The sequence below is a fragment of the Amblyomma americanum genome, chromosome 1, assembly GCF_052857255.1.
Source record: "Amblyomma americanum isolate KBUSLIRL-KWMA chromosome 1, ASM5285725v1, whole genome shotgun sequence".
NCBI classification, from domain to species: domain Eukaryota; kingdom Metazoa; phylum Arthropoda; class Arachnida; order Ixodida; family Ixodidae; genus Amblyomma; species Amblyomma americanum.
Window position 1 is genome coordinate 75,805,184 of NC_135497.1, and position 20,823 is coordinate 75,826,006.

Below are 20,823 nucleotides of genomic sequence, written 5' to 3' on the forward strand. Positions count from 1 at the left end.
CACTGCCCTGTGGCCATGCTCACAGTACGCATCTGCTACCGGCGCCTAAATTGCACGAGCAACTGAGCGGCAGCGACGTGCGCGCACTGCTCGTCTCATGCCTCCTTTGCTATGTCCTGTTTTTTATTGTGCTGCTTTTGGATCTGAATTGCTGTAGTGCCATTTGGTGCGATGCTACAAATGATAAAGCTGAGGAGTCTGCTTCGTTTGCCCCGAAGAGGCGCTGATCGCGCTGGAGCACAGTGCGTTGTGTCAACTGCGTTCGCTTGTTGCAATCAAAGACATTCTTCTCATGATGGTTTGTGATCATAACATAAAAGTTTTGTGTGATTAGGCCAAATTTCAAGTAACGGAGCACTAGATAATGAATAGTCGGCGTGGAGAGTTCGTTATATCAAGGTTGACCACCGCAGCCCCCTTTAATACATGGAGTTCGCAAATGCACATGCTTCTATAGGGGCTGCCGTGGGGAATTCAGAAATTTCGTAATACTATCAAGGATTTCGCTACAAGGAGGTTCGTTACATCCAGACTTAACTGTACACATTTAGAAGAGAACTTGAGAACTTATTTTGGATTCCTTACTGTGTAGCATCAGAGTTTCATGCTTTACGTATTTGCAAGTTACTCTCAGGCTTCACTGAACAAGTAAGGCATAGGTCAGTGAGTGGGAATACTCAAGGGGCCACCATGCAGCCCCCAACACAGCCAGAAAATGGCTCTACTTTCTCCTTTCCTTTCCAATTTTTCACACACTTAGACCACACACTTATCAGAGTGCCAAAATTCATCCTGGCTGTGTTTCACTGCTCTCACTTTTTACCCTTATCTTTTACCCCCCTTTCTGAAGCTCACTGATAAGCCTGCCTCCTGACTGCACCCCAGGAATTCTGCCTCCTACTACAAAAGCATCTGGACCCAACAAAAGGCACAAAAAAAAAGACTAAGTTCGCACAGCAAGGCTGGAAATAATGGGTGACCAGGGAGATAAAACCTCAAAAAATCCCCATTTAGAGGAAACAGGGTATACAACACAGAATGTGAAACATTGTTTCCCACGAACAGTTGATATATATTAATACCAAACATTTCAGGGATGTGGCTTCTTTTCATGTTACAGCACAAAAAAGGGTAAAGGCCAATAACCTGAGCAATACTGTTGCAGAACCAAAGAACTTTAGATAGAAGCTAAGAGCTTAAGAATGGAGGTGGGCATATGAATGATAAAAATTAAAAATCTATCCCCTGCTTACTTTGCCAATGCGTTGCAAGCTGCACTAGTAAGCAAAAAAAAAAAATGATCACAGTGAAAAATCTACAAAAAAATGACTGATTATTTTAGCATGGTTAGGCCAGATGTGAATTAGGTGCGCTAGCATTTCAGTTTTCATTCTCTCATTGGTCATTCTCTACTTAACATTCATAGATCCCTGGGAGTCCTCACACCACTCCTGGCACAGTGTTGCTGGTGCCACCGGTGGGCCTTGTGCGACCCAGGTTGCTCTTCCCAAGCAACCTCTCGCGACTGATCATTAATTGAGCTGCCATCTGCCACGGTGGACACCAGTGAAATCTGCGCCAGTGCTACTGCATCTCCAGAGAAGCAACCCAGGTGGCAAGTGGGCGGCTAGGACACATGACCTTGTGACATCGTCACAACCTACCCACACAGGGGGACTGCACAGACAACGGCTAAGCAGCTGAGTACAAACTCTAGTGCTAGCGCCCTGAAATTGTTGGAAAAACTGGGAACCACACAAGTGACCGGAAATGGCAGCCCTAGAGAATGCATTTAGGCAGCTTTCTCCACTAAGAAAACAATCAAATCTCCACTCCTCATCAGAGGCAAGGCACAAGAATTCCGCCTCAGGTACGCACCAGCAGATCCCGCAGAGCCCGCTGCCGGAGCACAAGGGCTCCTGTTGCCACTGTTGTGTCCCAGAAAAGGGAAGTGCTCGCTCTGAAAGCAGAGTGCCAATTTAGGCTTCAAACTTTACATGCAAGATATACGCTCACGGTCTGCAACTAAAAAAAATACATAGAAATGTTTCAACACCTTTACCATTTCTCTACTCGCAATATCCACATTTGATTTCATTGTGAACTGAGATAAACTGCCCTAGAAATCGCTCCACATTTCGTTATTTTGTCGCAGTACTTTATACTTATATACTGGCAAAAGCCTAAACTTACTATTTATAGTGCTCCAGCCAAAAGCACATTTTCACTGTTAGATAACTACATTTGTTCATTACTTGCCACTCTGTCTTATCAATCACAAGCTCCAAACCTAATCAATATTAACTACAGAAACACACAAATGATTTTCTAAATATATAAGGCAAAAAACAACTACACTATGAAATACAAGAAATGCAGTGATTTTAATGCACTGACAAAAAACTGGGCCAAAAAGTAAATAAGCTCATGTACACAGTCGAACTCCGCTACAACAGAATTCACGGGAAATTCAAAAAACTTAACTGAAGCGGAAACTTCATCATCATGAATTCAGCCCAACACAGCAACAGATTGGACTAGATAGTGCATAGACATTTACTTCCAGATATCACACAACCTTGCTAGTTCTCACCACTTTCACATCAGTGCCATGGTGCAGTTTTTGTAGTGCTTCCACTGCACTGCAATTCATTGACATGTGCTTCAATAAGGTTCTACTGCTTAAGGTCTCACAATCCTATGCTTAAGGTCATCAATCTCAGACCCCATTGGGACTGTCCAAGCATCCAATAAAACTGGCAAAAAAAAAAAAAAACTGACAGGATGGTTATCACTGTGTAATGCGAGATTGAGTGACAGCTGTCAAGGTATTAAATTTTACAATATTTGAGGTAGCACGAGCTTTATGACTGTCTTTACTCGCCAGCCCGCCGCTCTGGGCATGAGGCGCCCCCCAAAGCCATAGCCTCTTCCTTCCATGGTAACTACCCTGTGGTTGGAGATTCCTTCGCTCTTGCCCCACCCTCCTCCTTCCACATTAACCACCTTCTGGTTACGCCCTCCTATGCTCTCACCATACCCTCCTCCTTCCACGGTAACCACTGAGCGATTCCCATGGCAATAGACCTACCGGTTACACGAACAACAACATACTACTACTACAACTACTACGACGACGACATGAAACCCAGGAACAGGCGCTTAACAGCTGTTGCTGTAAAAGTTCTAACACCTTAAATTTCAAGCAGCTGAAAGAAGTGCTCGGTAGTCTTCTGTACACTCCTGAGACTCTGCACACCCAAACTGCCCTGAATACTGGCCAATGTCCTGTCCTTCCATCATTGTACACAGACAACAGAATGGCAGCCATGTGACTGATGCTAAATGGCTCCACTGCTATACTGTCATCAACAAACGCATGTGAACAGGCAACATCCAGGCGGGGGCGCAAACACACCGTGCCGGACAAAGCACAGCCCCATCCAAACAGAGCGCCCATAACGAGAAGACCAAGATGGCAAAGATCAGGAGAAACAGCAAACACTCTACCAGCTTTCATTTTCATAATTAGGCTTTGGAGTGTCAAACTGAGCCTCCAAGCCTAAGATAAGGAGAAACGAAATGCTAGTTACCTGCTGTTGGCACTGGTGATAACAATAAGAGCCATGAAACAATGTGTCATGTTCATGGTCCTTACTTGAAACAGCAGCGCCCTTATTATCCATTCAGAGCATTGGTGCAGCCGCCCATTAGTTTCACTGCTTCCTTTTCATGCATTAGGAATGAAGGTACTCAGCTCAAATGAGTTTTTGAATCCTAATTACCAAAGTTATCACATCTAAAAATGTGCAGCGACGATTCAAGCAAGCATTCAGTGTTCACAATATGCGGACTGTGTGCCGATCCACAGGGGATGTGAACTGAACTGTCCCAAGCATATATATAGGTACTACCTTGAGTGGCCATTTTTGGTGAAACCAAACATACGAAATTTTGTAGGCACTTTTGAATGTGCAAAAGAAAACAAATAAATGGACTTAAGTTTCTTACACTAAAATTAATATCGGAAGTTAAATGTTGGCTAATAAAAATATGAGGCAGAACTACACACTCAAAATTGTTTTGTGGGTGGGAAATTACCAACAGTACCTTTTATACTTGTTGATGGGGGATCAGAAAAGTACTTCACTGCAGCAAAAATTCTGCTGTAGCAGTGATTGTTGTAGCGCAGTTCGACTGTACCACAAAAATACAAAAATAAAAGTGAAGAACAGTAGACATACCGTGTGATTAGACAGCATGAATTGAACTTCCTCCAGTTTAACCAGTTTTCTCACTGATGAGTAGCCAACACTCAAATCACTCAAAAGCTGCAGAGTCTTGCTCACAATTGCATCACTGTAGCTCCAATACTTCAAGTTGGTTATGATTTTACGAACAAACACGCTAAGCACCATGGAATCATCAGAGAGACCAAGCACCTCTGACAGTCGCCGATACACCTGGAACCAGAAAAGGAGTACATAGACTAAACTTTATGTCTCGTGAAAGAGAACAAATGAATATGCAACATATGTGGAAAGGTCGGCAACTCAAGTGATATCAATGAAGTTTTAACATTGGTCTTAAAAGCCATCCCTTTTCAGCATTCAAGTATTTGATGAGAATATCACAGCCCATCACAGTCCTAAGCAGTGCACAGCACTTGTGAAGTGCAAAACAAGCTCTTCATTTCATACAGAATGTTTTCCAGCCACTCCATGCAGACATAGAGCGGCCACCCTGTGACAACAGTGCCGATGATCTTCCATGTGATGCTGGTGCCATGGCTGAAAACAGGGCTAAGGTATGCGTGGTTTAAAAGTCCCGTAGCTACATGCAAACTATGAGAGGCGCAGTAGTGAAGGGCTGTGGGTTAATTTCAACTACCTGGGGTTCTTTAATGTGCACTGACATCACACTGCACACAAGCATGTTTTGAATTTGGTTTCATGACACCTAAACTTAGGAGGGAGCATGATTGCCATGGTCAACAGAACCTAGTACGGCTTTGACAGGCGCAGTGCTGCTACCAAAGCTGGAAGTTGAAAGAAAACAAAGAGCCAATTCGAGCTGAGAGAAGCTGCAAAGGCTACATAGCTTCTGTTCTTCTTGTTCACTAAAAAAAATTCAAGATGACGGCACTTGCAACACACTTCAATTCCAAAGCATTTCCCACGATCAACAGAAAGGTTCATTAGGGAACCTTTAACAAAACCACTAAAACTATTTTCTCATATCATCCATCACTCTTTTTGCACAAAATAGCACGGTTTTTGTCATTACTTCATTGGTCATTTCCTAAGTCTTGTCACGGTGACAATGGGACTAGTAGTTTTGCTCAGCAAACTGCAAGATGAAGCAGCTGGCTACACCAAATTACTTCCAAAACATGCAAAATTTTTTTTACCTGGGTCAAGTCGAAAGAAAAGCACACAAAGCAAAGGCAGCACACGACCAGTGCTGCTTTAGCAACAGAAGGTTTACTGCAAAAGACATCGAATTTATAGTGCAAAGCATATTCCACGGCCCTGACACGAACGTACTGGGTTAACATGAACACTATGGCTATGAACACAATGAAAACTGAGCCACATTGCATGAGTTTGGTGCTCCCAAAACTTGTGCCAAGCAGAAAGAACATCTTCACAAAAGCAAGCCAAGAAAACCTGGAGTTTCTCACAATATAGTAAATGATAAATATTCTATATTCTGAACGGTACAGCGGCATGCATATGAACAGAATGCTCCCATGCTTCCACCTCTAACTTTCTTAAGCCAAACAGCATAGCATACATACTGGCAACCCACAACACACACCTTGGACGTTTTTGGAACTTGGTCACCAACATAGATCTTGCGAAACTGCTCAAAAAAACTGAGAAGAGCCAGCTCCAATTTCTCTCCCGAGCAGGAACCCAAAGGGAGGCGAGAATCCCTCAGCTGCATCAACTGCAGGACCCTGCAAAAATGCAAGTGCAACAAAAAGCCTTTTGTGGAAAAAGATGGTACTTGCAATGCTGCTGTATTTTTACTGCAAATAATACCACATTCTTTGTAGCCATGCAGCACATGCAAGTGTGAAAATACTAACCACGTCTACTATGGCAACAGTTCCTGCTCAACAGGAAGCAAGCAATGTGTCGGGCAAGAACATGTATAGTACTTGTGCGTTGTAAACAGCCTAGAATATTAGGGCTATGTGAATAATCGAAATTTTCTATAAGCAAATCAAATAGTGCATGTTCAAAATTTTAATTCTTTCTCAAGATTTCGTTCAGTTTTCGGTTAGATTGCATGAAGTTTGAATAGGGCACACCGTAGTTTCTTTCGACACTATTTCAAAAACAGAGCCCACTCCGATGCTACACAGCACTGTGCCGTAATCAGTCTGTGCTGAAAGGAGGATTCAGTACTGCAGCACAGATTATTCGTGTGGCAGCGTTCACAGTGCTTCAGCCAGGTTTAGTCTCGCATCCCACTCATCTACTGAGATATGGCATAAGTATGTTTGCTGTCCAGATCAGCAGCAAAAGATAATTTTTTCAAGCATATGACATGACGATCGCCAGTGATTAAAGTTTGAGGGGAGATCCCCCACCAGTACTGACAAGAGATCTGAGACCTCCCGCGCTAGAATGCAGGGACTGCATGAATTCGAAGCAGGCAACCATTTTTAGTCTCTCTTCTCTATCGTTTAGAAAATTTCACTGTGATTTTAAGCAAGAATCGTTAACATTTTTTCTAAAACCCGAGATGGAGAAAAATGAAAGGCCCGCAACATTACACAAAGGCTCGAAGAAAAAGGGAAACCAGTGACCTCACACCATGAGTCAGCTGAGGTGGCCACTCAGCTCCAAGGCTACCCAATAACAATGGGAAACACTGCAAAATTTCCCCCCGCCAACCTTTATGAGTAAAGAAATCTGCTTCCAGCCTCCCCGAATCCAAATCAGCTCCAGGCCGGTTAGGATCTTTTCTCTCTCTTTCCCGCCTCCCAGAGAAGATTAGTGATGTTTCTAGTTTGCACTATTTTTTTGTTTATTTTCATTCTGTATGTATGCAGTTCTCTACATTTCTTTATCTAAAATGGTGTGTAGAACAGACTGTCCACCACTTTCTCCTTCTGGCCACTCAGCTCCAAGGCTGCCCAACAACAATGGGAAACAGTGCAAAGTTCCCCCCCGCCAACCTTTATGAGTAAAGAAATCTGCTTCCAGCCTCCCCGAATCCAAATCAGCTCCAGGCCGGTTAGGATCTTTTCTCTCTCTTTCCCGCCTCCCAGAGAAGATTAGTGATGTTTCTAGTTTGCACTATTTTTTGTTTATTTTCATTCTGTATGTATGCAGTTCTCTACATTTCTTTATCTAAAATGGTGTGTAGAACAGACTGTCCACCACTTTCTCCTTCTGGCCACTCAGCTCCAAGGCTGCCCAACAACAATGGGAAACAGTGCAAAGTTCCCCCCCGCCAACCTTTATGAGTAAAGAAATCTGCTTCCAGCCTCCCCGAATCCAAATCAGCTCCAGGCCGGTTAGGATCTTTTCTCTCTCTTTCCCGCCTCCCAGAGAAGATTAGTGATGTTTCTAGTTTGCACTATTTTTTGTTTATTTTCATTCTGTATGTATGCAGTTCTCTACATTTCTTTATCTAAAATGGTGTGTAGAACAGACTGTCCACCACTTTCTCCCTCTGGCCACTCAGCTCCAAGGCTGCCCAACAACAATGGGAAACACAGTGCAAAGTTCCCCCCGCCAACCTTTATGAGTAAAGAAATCTGCTTCCAGCCTCCCCGAATCCAAATCAGCTCCAGGCCGGTTAGGATCTTTTCTCTCTCTTTCCCGCCTCCCAGAGAAGATTAGTGATGTTTCTAGTTTGCACTATTTTTTGTTTATTTTCATTCTGTATGTATGCAGTTCTCTACATTTCTTTATCTAAAATGGTGTGTAGAACAGACTGTCCACCACTTTCTCCCTCTGGCCACTCAGCTCCAAGGCTGCCCAACAACAATGGGAAACACAGTGCAAAGTTCCCCCCGCCAACCTTTATGAGTAAAGAAATCTGCTTCCAGCCTCCCCGAATCCAAATCAGCTCCAGGCCGGTTAGGATCTTTTCTCTCTCTTTCCCGCCTCCCAGAGAAGATTAGTGATGTTTCTAGTTTGCACTATTTTTTGTTTATTTTCATTCTGTATGTATGCAGTTCTCTACATTTCTTTATCTAAAATGGTGTGTAGAACAGACTGTCCACCACTTTCTCCCTCTGGCCACTCAGCTCCAAGGCTGCCCAACAACAATGGGAAACACAGTGCAAAGTTCCCCACGCCAACCTTTATGAGTAAAGAAATCTGCTTCCAGCCTCCCCGAATCCAAATCAGCTCTAGGCCGGTTAGGATCTTTTCTCTCTCTTTCCCGCCTCCCAGAGAAGATTAGTGATGTTTCTAGTTTGCACTATTTTTTGTTTATTTTCATTCTGTATGTATGCAGTTCTCTACATTTCTTTATCTAAAATGGTGTGTAGAACAGACTGTCCACCACTTTCTCCCTCTGGCCACTCAGCTCCAAGGCTGCCCAACAACAATGGGAAACACAGTGCAAAGTTCCCCCCGCCAACCTTTATGAGTAAAGAAATCTGCTTCCAGCCTCCCCGAATCCAAATCAGCTCTAGGCCGGTTAGGATCTTTTCTCTCTCTTTCCCGCCTCCCAGAGAAGATTAGTGATGTTTCTAGTTTGCACTATTTTTTGTTTATTTTCATTCTGTATGTATGCAGTTCTCTACATTTCTTTATCTAAAATGGTGTGTAGAACAGACTGTCCACCACTTTCTCCCTCTGGCCACTCAGCTCCAAGGCTGCCCAACAACAATGGGAAACACAGTGCAAAGTTCCCCCCGCCAACCTTTATGAGTAAAGAAATCTGCTTCCAGCCTCCCCGAATCCAAATCAGCTCTAGGCCGGTTAGGATCTTTTCTCTCTCTTTCCCGCCTCCCAGAGAAGATTAGTGATGTTTCTAGTTTGCACTATTTTTTGTTTATTTTCATTCTGTATGTATGCAGTTCTCTACATTTCTTTATCTAAAATGGTGTGTAGAACAGACTGTCCACCACTTTCTCCCTCTGGCCACTCAGCTCCAAGGCTGCCCAACAACAATGGGAAACACAGTGCAAAGTTTCCCCCCGCCAACCTTTATGAGTAAAGAAATCTGCTTCCAGCCTCCCCGAATCCAAATCAGCTCTAGGCCGGTTAGGATCTTTTCTCTCTCTTTCCCGCCTCCCAGAGAAGATTAGTGATGTTTCTAGTTTGCACTATTTTTTGTTTATTTTCATTCTGTATGTATGCAGTTCTCTACATTTCTTTATCTAAAATGGTGTGTAGAACAGACTGTCCACCACTTTCTCCCTCTGGCCACTCAGCTCCAAGGCTGCCCAACAACAATGGGAAACACAGTGCAAAGTTCCCCCCGCCAACCTTTATGAGTAAAGAAATCTGCTTCCAGCCTCCCCGAATCCAAATCAGCTCTAGGCCGGTTAGGATCTTTTCTCTCTCTTTCCCGCCTCCCAGAGAAGATTAGTGATGTTTCTAGTTTGCACTATTTTTTGTTTATTTTCATTCTGTATGTATGCAGTTCTCTACATTTCTTTATCTAAAATGGTGTGTAGAACAGACTGTCCACCACTTTCTCCCTCTGGCCACTCAGCTCCAAGGCTGCCCAACAACAATGGGAAACACAGTGCAAAGTTTCCCCCCGCCAACCTTTATGAGTAAAGAAATCTGCTTCCAGCCTCCCCGAATCCAAATCAGCTCTAGGCCGGTTAGGATCTTTTCTCTCTCTTTCCCGCCTCCCAGAGAAGATTAGTGATGTTTCTAGTTTGCACTATTTTTTGTTTATTTTCATTCTGTATGTATGCAGTTCTCTATATTTCTTTATCTAAAACGGTGTGTAGAACAGACTGTCCACCACTTTCTCCCTCTGGCCACTCAGCTGCAAGGCTGCCCAACAACAATGGGAAACACAGTGCAAAGTTCCCCCCCGCCAACCTTTATGAGTAAAGAAATCTGCTTCCAGCCTCCCCGAATCCAAATCAGCCCCAGGCCGGTTAGGATCTTTTCTCTCTCTTTCCCGCCTCCCAGAGAAGATTAGTGATGTTTCTAGTTTGCACTATTTTTTGTTTATTTTCATTCTGTATGTATGCAGTTCTCTACATCTCTTTATCTAAAATGGTGTGTAAAACAGACCCCCCTTCGAAGAAGCCAGACTTCTAAGCACTGACAGTCACAGAGTTAATACACTGACATGTTGCATGTCCCCTAATGGACATCAACACTGTATCTTTAGACAGCTACAGCTTTAATGTCATGACTTCAAATGCCATCATTAATGCTTTGTAGTTTTGCATGAAGATTGTTTTGTACAAACAATCGCACAATTAGTGAATAATCACACATATTCTATTCGTATTTGATTTGGTTCTTTTACTATCCAATTCGTATTCGATTTGGCAGCAAAGCTAACTTATTTATATTCGATTCAGTTTTAAAAAAGCCCTATTCGCACACCCCTATAAGTTATACATTTGAGATACCAGAGCTTTTCCACATCAAACAACTGTGTTTATGGATATGCAACCAGGCACTGTGGTCTATAACAAGCACTACCTTCGGCATGCCGAAGGTCATGAACATTTTTAAATGCCTTTCAAACTATTCCACTGCACTTTTACTGCAAATCCGTCTTTCCCACTCAAAACATGCGATTGCTACAGGTGGCAAAGAAAATGGCATGAAGCACTCGCAACCTTTTGTTAATTTTTTCGACATCTTTCAGTTATTCCCTTAGTCACTATGCTTGGCAGCTGTCAATACAACCCACCTGCAGACCAGTTCACCATCCATGGCATCATGGTCATCTGCTGTTGAGAACGAAGCACGGCCACCTATGGCAGCACCAATGATGTACACAAGCCAGGAAAGCTGTCCTGCAATTGGTTGAGAGTTTTCATTCACTCTTCTAGCTCAAGGTTACTTGCTCTTCACAATACATGCTATTTCAATATGTACTTCACAGTACGTACATCCTTCAAAATAGAAGCACTGGTAAACAAAAGGGGGGGGAGAGGAGGAACGCAACAAAAATTTGAAGCACTTTAATCAGATCTTGAATCCAATTTGAAAATTTTATCCAGCTAAAATCAAATTTTCAAGTTTGATGCATATTAGCACTATATGCACTTCTGCAAATTTCTGTTAGTCTCGCGCAGTTTAAAGAACTTTATAGAAGGTGCTCTGAAAGGTGCTCTCGAAAAAGGGTGCGGTACTTCAGGGATGTTAAAGGACACTGCTTCACAAATATCCTCCAGCAAGAATTTTTTTTATGTGTTTTGTAGAAGCTGAGTTATACGTAGTCAAAATTTGAATTTCAGTGCTTTTGCGCCTTTCCCTGTCGTCTCGTCACTTATTGCATGCGCTCAAAAGTTAACCTCTGCAGGCCCCACCACCGACTTGCACAGGAATTTCCCGGGGGGGCCGAGCCTCCTGACCCACCGGAGTGACGCTGCTGACTGACTGCGGCCATGGTAGCTGCATGACACTTGAAAGAATCTAACCAATAGCCATCTCTGAACACAATTACACAGGAGCGTGCGATCGAGGAGGGTGTGAGCATGAAAAAGCCGCCGAAAAGGACTCCCCAACTTTTGCGTGTGATTGTGGGTTCTTTGCTGCGTGTACAATTGTATTACTCAGCTCAAGTGTTCATGACGAGAGAATTTAGTGAATTTAGTGGTGTGTACAAAACTATTATTCTGAACATAACAAAGACTAGAAAGGCCCTTGGGATTCAACTGCAAAAAGAACTTGCCAGTTTATAATACCTGAATATGAAATTAGACAAGATGAAGTGAACACTATCATTGTGTTACAACAGTTTGAAATTATTTTTCACAAGAAAAAGCGCAAAAAACAAAAAAATCCACAATGTATTTCCCCACACAATTCTGGCCCAGAAACTGCAGTCAATGTATTTGCTGCTCTCTATATAATCATATTCTAAGATGTTAGTTCAAAGCAAAAATGCAAACTGAGAAAAATGGACTCAAAAAGTTTCAAAGGTTGCAATTTCAAGAATTGATATTTTCAAGAAAGTTTAAAAATTTGTTTCAAAGTAAATTTTTCAAAACAGCTTTACTTCCAAAGCCTCAAAATTTCATTATACAAGTTGTTTCATTTTGTTCGCTAGATTTTTCACTAATATACTGTAATCGCTGCAGAACACTACAGTAAAGGCTCGTTAATTCAACCCCCCTTAATTTGGAAATCCAGATAATTCTAACTGCCAGCTCGGTCCCGGCCAATACCCATGCAAGTCCATGGCGTCAGATGCTCGCTGAATGGGACGCTATGGGTCTCGCATCGGTTTATTCAAACAGGCCCCCCGAAGGGAGGCCACGTCCAGGTATGACTGGCACAGCAAGACAATGCCAAAAAAGCCCTACTGAAAATATGAATTCCATGTTGCACAGTATAGTCGCTCGCGCCCTTCTGACGTGCGCGCAAAGGCAGGCGTGACGACAAACGGGCAGCCCCGTATTCGAGAACACTCCAAACACTTAGTTTTGGTTTTGCTTTTCTAAGCTTCGCGCCTGCCTGCGTCAGCCAGCCAATCTAACCCAGCTGAGCATCACTGGTGTTTGCTTCCCTCCCTTCATTTTTTCTGGCCACTTCGGCGCAGTTTCCTTAGCTTGTGTCTGCATGGTTCTGTTTTTACACTGCACTGAAACTGCACGTTTCGTTCACATGCAGGCGGTGCAGATACACACATCAGTAGGAGAGCTAGTCGTTCTGCCCGATCAATTACAAGGAGCCGCTTGGACAGGGTGCTGTCCACTACCGTCTGCAGCGCCCTCTGGCCCAGGTTGAGTCCCCTATGGGCCACACTGCCCGTTTTGGACGAAATAAATGAGAAAAAAATAGTTGCACTTTTTTTTTAATTCGTGTAGAGGCCACATCATCAAAATTCACACCAGAATTTTTTTTTTTTTAAAGTTCAGTCTTAGCACGAGTTTATACAGTATTCATGGGAAACAGCGAAACGCTAATTGTATTGCTATAACTCACGGAGTTAAAGCTGTAACTGTAAAAATTCGATGCAACATTGACCTCCATCAGGGGCAATGCAACATGAAATCATTACAGTGAGCATTGTAAATAATGACTAGAGACCTTGGTCCCTTTTCAGCATTGGTCGTAGAAAAAACAAACCTAAACATGGAGCAAATAAGGAGAAAATATGAAACACCATTTAGTCAATTTTATGAATCTTACCTCACACAATGATGATATCACCACACATCACATCTGCCCATCACACAACTAAATATGATCAACAAACATGTTTTCTCATTCAAAGCTTTTTTTTTCCAAAGCAGCAACGGCAAAATGTCTAGATATCACATATCCTTCAGTAAACTGCATAGAAAACACGATGCACATGTACCATCGGGGGGCAAAAGTAACAGGCCCTCCCCCCTCCATGTTCTGACCCGTGCCACTCTGCGTGGGGTCGCCACCTGACAAAGCACTTCTGGTGTCGAGACGGGCCCGCAGCACCGGTCTCGACACCAGAACTGTTTTGTCAGGTGGTGCCCGCAATGTGGTACCATCGTCGCATTCTGCCCTTGGATTACCTTACTTTGTTAATTTTCAACTCTGACTGAGTGTAACTTGTGCTCAACAGCCAGCTAGCTATGCATTGCATGCCAGGGACCCAAGGACAGACGTTTTTGATTAAAACCAAATTCAGAAAACTGAATTCGACATAACTTTGTCAGTTTTTTTTTTCTGGTGTAAACAGAAAAGTCCAACCCCCTACACACACCCTATGAGTAGTGCCTGCAGGGGCACATCTGGTGGGCCCTTTACAGTGGGCTCTGGATACAGTATCACTGTCTGGCTGGCTGCAATTGCAGATATTGTCATGGTGGCTCAGGTTTGTGGCAGTGATCTCCTCTTCAAGGGTGTAGGTGATGTAGAATTTTATAGCTGTAGTGCTTGGGATGGACTGGTGCACTACAAGAGGGGGGCACATCATTGCTGCCACTGCCACATGGGACAATCTAGGGTGTCTCAATACCAATTACAATGTGTCAAGGATTTCTCACTCCAGCCTACGGCGACACCGCTGCTGCTTATGTTCGCGCACGGCCAATGCCGATCATGCCGCTTCTTCTGCAACACCGGACCCTTAAGCTATCGCTTAAAAGCAACCATATGCTACCACTGGGGTACGATCCCAAGACCTCCGTATGTCACACACTATGCCCTACCAATTGAGCTATGGTTGTGCCTGTCCAACCTTGTACTTTTGAGTGTATTTGAGTTGCAGTAACAACTGTGAATGCCAATGCCAATGCTGCTGCCATCTGGTAGGCGTCCACAAAAGGCACTACACAGAAAATGAATAAGTACTGTCGGTTTCAAATGAAGCCTGAACAAGATCGCTGCAACATGAACAAAACGAGGAGACCTTAGCTGGGAAAGACTGAAGCGTGCTAGATATTCTGTTCTGTGACACAAAGATCAATATATGGAAGTGTTAATTGATCCATCCTGCATTTCCCCTCCAGAAATTATCTTTGTATTACTGTCTTTCCATTAGTTATGCTGTTCTCGTTTCATCTGATGCTGAAAGTGCATAAAGCACAACTATATTTTTTTTCTGAACCTTTTTTTCCTAAGCATCATGCCACTTCAATTTCATTTCAAAGGAAATGAAATCGTGCAACCAAACTTAAGGGTAGCCCTTACACAAGCAATGATTTTGTCGGATGCACATAGTACTTATTCACTTACACTGGCTACTTCCTTTTCCATCTGGCCAAAAACTCATTAGGCAACCCTCACAGCCAACTATATAAGCTCTGCTTTCCAGTCCAGCTCACTCTTTAATGCTACTTGTGGTCCTAAATATTACTGATTCCTTTCGAAATTCAAAATATCTAAGCTTCACAGCCAGCAACAATTAAAAGCACCACCCAGGAAGCCAGTTACTTTATATAAGACTAGCCTATAGCACTTGTCCCCTGGGAAAGGAATGCCCCAGAGCTGGATGATGCACTGAGCAGCCCACCTTCGAGAATGGCCAGGTCAAGGGCGGCTGCCCCTTGGGTGCCAGCTTCCCTGTATGCCTGGGCTGACTGGTCAAGAAGCTGCACAAGGAGGGCACATGTCTTCTCGTACTCGCAGCGGCCGATTGTTGACAGCTGGTCAAGCTGCTGCTGCACCATGCCCATGTCATCTAGCGGGTCCTCCAGGCCTTCCCTGCAGCAGACAACAAACAAAAAGGAAGTGGCTGAGACATCAAGATGTCAATGCTAATGATCAATTAAAACCAAGTCTATGCATCAAAAAAAAAAAAATTCCCAGACCTTTCACTCTCCTCCAGGACAAAGACACAAAAGCGAAAGTTGTACCACGCTCCCTCCGCAGCCCTGAGAGCACACCCATTCCATCGTCAGACATCCACAGATGGCACACCACCCATTCTCCAGCCCTCATAGGGTGCCTAGACGCAGCTTTGTACTGAAGGGAACACATCGAGGCACCCTATGCCCACACGGATAACCTTCCGTCTTGCCAGCAGGAGGACAAATTTTTAGGGCATGACAGAAAGGCAGATGGGTGATGTCTTCATGTCCGAGCAGAAAAAGCTCCAAAAAAATTGCAAGAGAAGGCTGAACGTTAATGGCGATTTCCACTGGTCGTGCTGGAGCAGCTTTTCTTTCTCCGCGACGACGAATTCGAGTTCCACTGGTCGACCTGGACCGACCGCGCGAATTCCGCTGGTCGTTTGGAGCAACTCCGTTCCATACAAAGCGCACTAGGTTGATCCGCCGACCAGCGGCAGATCTCACCGGAACTTGTAGTCGGCGATGTCGTCACTTCCGAAACACACTTGTGATTTTTGGTTATTTTTAGCGCGTGCAGGGATATGTCAGCGGGGGACACTGAGCGCTGTTTTTCACGAGCGCGCGTTTTGCGCGCTTATGTAGTCTTCGTCACCTGCATCATAGCGGTTACAATTCTCAATTATGGCATCGTATGGAATAGCAATAGCCCTCGCGTTGTCTGACGAGAGCTCGTCGGAATCTGGGTCCGCGCACTCGGACAGCAGCAGCGACAACGAAAAGTACCTCTTCGAAGCATTTTTCAAGGAACATTTCGCAGAAGCCCCTGCGAAGGGCAATTTTCTCGTTGGAAATTGCCCCATAAGCACTCTGCAGACATGCGATATATATTCATTAATGAACTTACCTAGAGCATAAATTTCCATCGCGAAAGAAGTGCCTACCTCTCGACGTCTGCTTACGCGTATTTTGGCGCCAGAATTGCCAGACCTCAAGTTCCGAAAACAGTACTTCCGCTGGTCGACAACGGTCGCTGTGCTCCGAGGCGGTTTGGGGCACTCTTCTGCGATTCGGGCGCCTTGCTTCGGATCCACCAGTGGAATTCGCCATAAGAAACCAGATGTTTCAAAAGCATCTGTACACAGCATTGAAGTAATTCTTGACTTGGTTGTCCTTATCATAGCCATCAAAGTAGTCTTCAATTTCCTAATGAAGACTATAGCTCCTCATTGCCCAGACAAATGGCAACACCCATGACTGCAGAGTAAAGCTGACCAAGTGCAATAAAATGGAACAACCCCCTTAAGAGCTGCGCACAGAAAGGTTTGACCAGAGTAGTACGCAAAATTACTATATAATGCTGTGTATAATGCGACGTTTTTTTCCAAAAATGACCACGTGAAATTGGAGAGGGTGATCAATATGTGCAACCGACCTATTTGCAGGGACTAAGGTAGCTTCAACCGAGCCGCTGGTAGTACACACCACGTGCCGGTGACCGCTCCCGGCAGGATGCATGAAGCTCCATGCAAAAAAGAAATTGCTAGTTCATGTGCAAATCGGTTCGGCGGCGAAAATTCAAATTGCGCACAGTTTACCCGGCTCGCTCACACTGGCGGTCACTTTCCCTGAGCGGTAAACAGAGCGAGAGCAAACTTCCGGTAACCTCCAAAGCGTCTGCCATGCCCGAATCCAAAACTACACGCCCGTTAAAGGATGGTGCACCGGTTCATCGCCAGTGACCTTAATTTGCCTCAGACTGCTGGCCTTGCGACTGCATCATTTTGCGTTTTTTTGTTTTAAGCTGTGCACGCACCGCGATGACATTTCATGGAGGGGGGTGCATGCATCAACTTGTTTTTGGAGTAAACTTTTTCCTGGTCAGAGAGGGCTGCGAGTTTGGGGTTCAACTTATACTTAGCAATATACGATATGCCCTGCACAGCACTTATGGTGCAACAATGGTGCAACAATGCAAACAAATACAGAGGTGTGGGAGCCCTTCTTTGTTACAGTTAAGCAAGCAAGTCCCAACATTATCAACATGCTTGCACTATTTGCCCTGGTTCCGATGGGTCAGGAATATGTACTTTTACTAATGAGTAATCCATCCCTTTATTAAACTGATATTTTGACAAATGGTAAGGGTTTCTCCACAGCAGTGGTTTTATAGATTAGTTCCTAACCACAACCATGAAGTCAAACACAACTACAAATCAAAGACCCTTCATTTGAAGTCATTTCAATTCACTTTTCATCTTGTTTTAGTTGTTCTACACAGACAATAAAAATGATCAGGCTCAAAAGAGGTGGACACAATGAGAGAAAAAATTGAGCGCATTCACAAATAAGCCTCTCGCAAATTTTTACTGCTTGTGCCTGCAGCCAGTACAATCTTTATTTTTTTTTTCCCCGATAAATCAGGTATGCAACAGATTTTTTGTAATGAACTGCCTCTCCAACATATAAGCTACATAAAAAAGTTACACACTGAAACATCGTTCAGAGATCAAAGTGTAGTGATCTGCTACTGTATACTTAAGCAGGCAGTGCAGAGAGGGCGATTCAGTTTCATGTCTGTGCACCAACCTACCATATACCCGATTTTCGAATTCACCAGACACTAGTGCAGTCAGACCTGGAAAGCGTCTTCTATTTACCTCCATTTTATGTTCTGTTCCATGCCACCTATGCAACTAGTCCATACATGTGCAACTCGGTCACTCTGCAGTAAAGCAGCACCAGGATAGAAGAAGGATGGCGGCACAGGCTCATTACATCACCCATCATCTACTGCTATATGTTTCTGCAACTTGCCCTAACTCTTTCTTACCCAGATTAAGCTCACAAGTATCAGTTCTAAATGTTTCACAAATCAACTTCGCAAAAACTTATCGGTACTGACCTGCTTTACAAAAGCGACGCATAGAATTAAAGAGAGGCATGCAGGCTTAAAGCAGATGTCACAAGCAGCCTGCAGACACTACAAAGGTTTGCTCGAGATTCACCTCATGACTTGGCTGACAGAGTCTAGTCGTGATGTAATGTAGGCCCGTGTCACTTCTGGTGTGTAGGCATCCAGCAAGTGAGGCTCCGATGCTTTGACATACGGCACTGATGCCACCATGCGTTGCCAAAGGCTTAGCAGGTAGTGGACGCTGTTTGGAGCAAACTGCCACATCTGCATAGCAGTTTTACATGTCTTCAAAAGTAAATTCAAGGAAAGGCACCACTGCTCTTTGTACAAGAAATTAGTACTGCAAACAGAACAGCGCACACTGAAGACCTGCACTGCTGCAGGCAGCAGCTAAAAAACTAGAAACAAACTAATGTATGTTTACGGACACATACATCTAGACAGGACATGTCTATGGTACACAGGAAAAATGAGCCTACAGTTTTAATTTGGCAAACTTGAACTACATTACACATTAGTGTTCGTTCATACAATGTTAACACAAAAGCTTGGTATGAAGGAAAGAGATGCATTAAGTCCTTGGAACAAGTGTTCCAAAAATTTCTATGATCTGACTGAAAAGCCAAGGCAGGCTTTGGAGCAACTCTTGGGGCAGAAAATGTGTCTTGAGCAGAACTATAATGATCCTGAAGCACTAATTTTGGCATTTTGGAGCAACATGAGAGCACAAATGCAGTAAACTCGCATGACTCAAAATATCGGTCAAGTCAAAAGTTTCTCATGTCGCACAATCAACTCGAATACGTATTGTGTGTTTGTCACCGCTTATATCGAATATTTTCAGCGACAAAGTCAGATACTTGGAAATCTGGCCTCTGAAAATTAGAAAACAGGGCCATTAGTTAGCAGTTTGCATGGTTCGCAGGTCACCCTGAACCAGACAACAAACCCCTTACACGCACAGCGGCACAATGCACATCCCTTCCTACTGCTCTGAACTGCCTTTATTTTTACTTCAGACAATTCTGGCCGACATGCGTTGCATCCATTGCTAGCTGCGAAGCTAGGCGAGGACAGTGTTTCCAGGACACTAATGGTTGGGCAGAGGAGGACATGTGGGAAGGAGCTCACGGTTTTAATCCCCCCTCCCACGCATCTCTTCCCTCTACGGGTAGTGGTGACATCAGTGTTGTCTGAGCTGCAGAGGAGATGACAGCAACCGCTGTCACCATCACATTATCACAATCCCATTCTGTTCCTTATGGACACCATGGTTCTCACGCTGCTCTTCCAATACATGGGGCTTATTTTAATTAAATGCTTCATTTTTGTTGAAAATAAAGAAATAGATAGAAGGCTGAAATTTTTACAATGCATGATCAGCCCACTGAAAACGTTCATCTCAAAACTTCCGTGCATCTTTGTTTGCTTTGTTACTTTTATGACTTCAAGTCAGCAGGGCTTTAGTTTATGAACACCTGCAAGCAGCCAAGTAGCTGAAGTCTGGTTTAGAGGAGCTCTTGAATTCCTGACACCATCTTGGGAAAACAACTAGGCGCACCACAATCCAAACATTTTGCAAATCACAGGTTCAGAGTGAAATAAAGATGCAACATTTTTGAAAAACAAATGGATAACAGGGGCTGGAAACACCACCAAAACAGAAGAAGCGAGAGGCAACGCGCTGCTGTAGGCACCCACCAGTGCCTGGAGACAGAGAGTAGGATTCCAGGAACTCTCAGGTTAGGCAGGGAAATACAAACAACTAGGCTAGTCAGCTGAAAGCAACAGATCAAAGGGATAAAGAGGAAGGGCCTATGCTGCCCCAAGGCACTGCTCCTTAAGATTAGGACGAGTCTTCCGGGGCATAAGGGGCCACTTTGATTTGTACGAAGGGTGTTCGCCCAAGCTTCAAGGCTCGTCCTGTTTTGTTAAGGCCATGTAGCCAGCAACAACAGCTGCGTGACGACACACAGGTGACAGAGAAGCGGGGAAATGCTGCAGAGAATGCAGGAAACAGGATTGTGTATTGCTCTCTCATTTTTAATTCAGAACTTGGTAGAATCACTTGCGGCAGTTCATGACTCAGCTGCATTCTGTCAGAGCGAGAACCAGAAAATTAGCCAGAAACTCATGTCAGGTGCACCTTGCCTTTAGCACAACTTGGCGCGATTTCAGCCAATTGCTTTTGGCGCAGCAGGGCGCAGAGAACTGCACTTATATAAAAACGGCACAACTGGTGCAGCTGTCCCACCCATGTGCTATGCAACTTTCTTTCAATACCCTCTCTACTGTGCACTTCTATTACAAATGCCTCACCTGGAGACTTGTCACAGTGAACTTGGCAATGAGCGCAATGGTCTCAGGATATGTTTCCACTTTGACAAGCTCCCCAAGCTGGTAGTTAGATTTCAGCCTAGCAAGAAGCCTGCAGAATTCATGGTAGCTGTTCGGATCCGAGAGGCTCTGGAACATGCAAATCCACCATTGTAAGATGCAACAAACTCAC

At 44.1% G+C, this 20,823-nt stretch overlaps 1 protein-coding gene across 3 annotated transcripts in view; it reads right to left on the reverse strand.

Annotated features, from left to right (window-relative positions):
• Window positions 1–20,823, reverse strand: part of Ranbp16 (Ran-binding protein 16) — a 60,490-nt gene that overhangs the window by 30,689 nt on the left and 8,978 nt on the right. For 2 of the 3 annotated variants that reach the window (XM_077645964.1, XM_077645963.1), the window contains exons 7-13: window positions 20,634–20,780; window positions 18,406–18,578; window positions 15,121–15,311; window positions 10,867–10,972; window positions 5,821–5,962; window positions 4,245–4,463; window positions 1,879–1,960 (exon numbers count right to left, since the gene is read on the reverse strand). In XM_077645964.1, the coding sequence (XP_077502090.1) occupies window positions 1,879–1,960; window positions 4,245–4,463; window positions 5,821–5,962; window positions 10,867–10,972; window positions 15,121–15,311; window positions 18,406–18,578; window positions 20,634–20,780 (1,060 nt within the window). Of the gene's footprint in view, window positions 1–1,878; window positions 1,961–4,244; window positions 4,464–5,820; window positions 5,963–10,866; window positions 10,973–15,120; window positions 15,312–16,832; window positions 16,920–18,405; window positions 18,579–20,633; window positions 20,781–20,823 lie in introns of all 3 variants that reach the window. The other variant, XM_077645962.1, reaches the window with a different exon arrangement.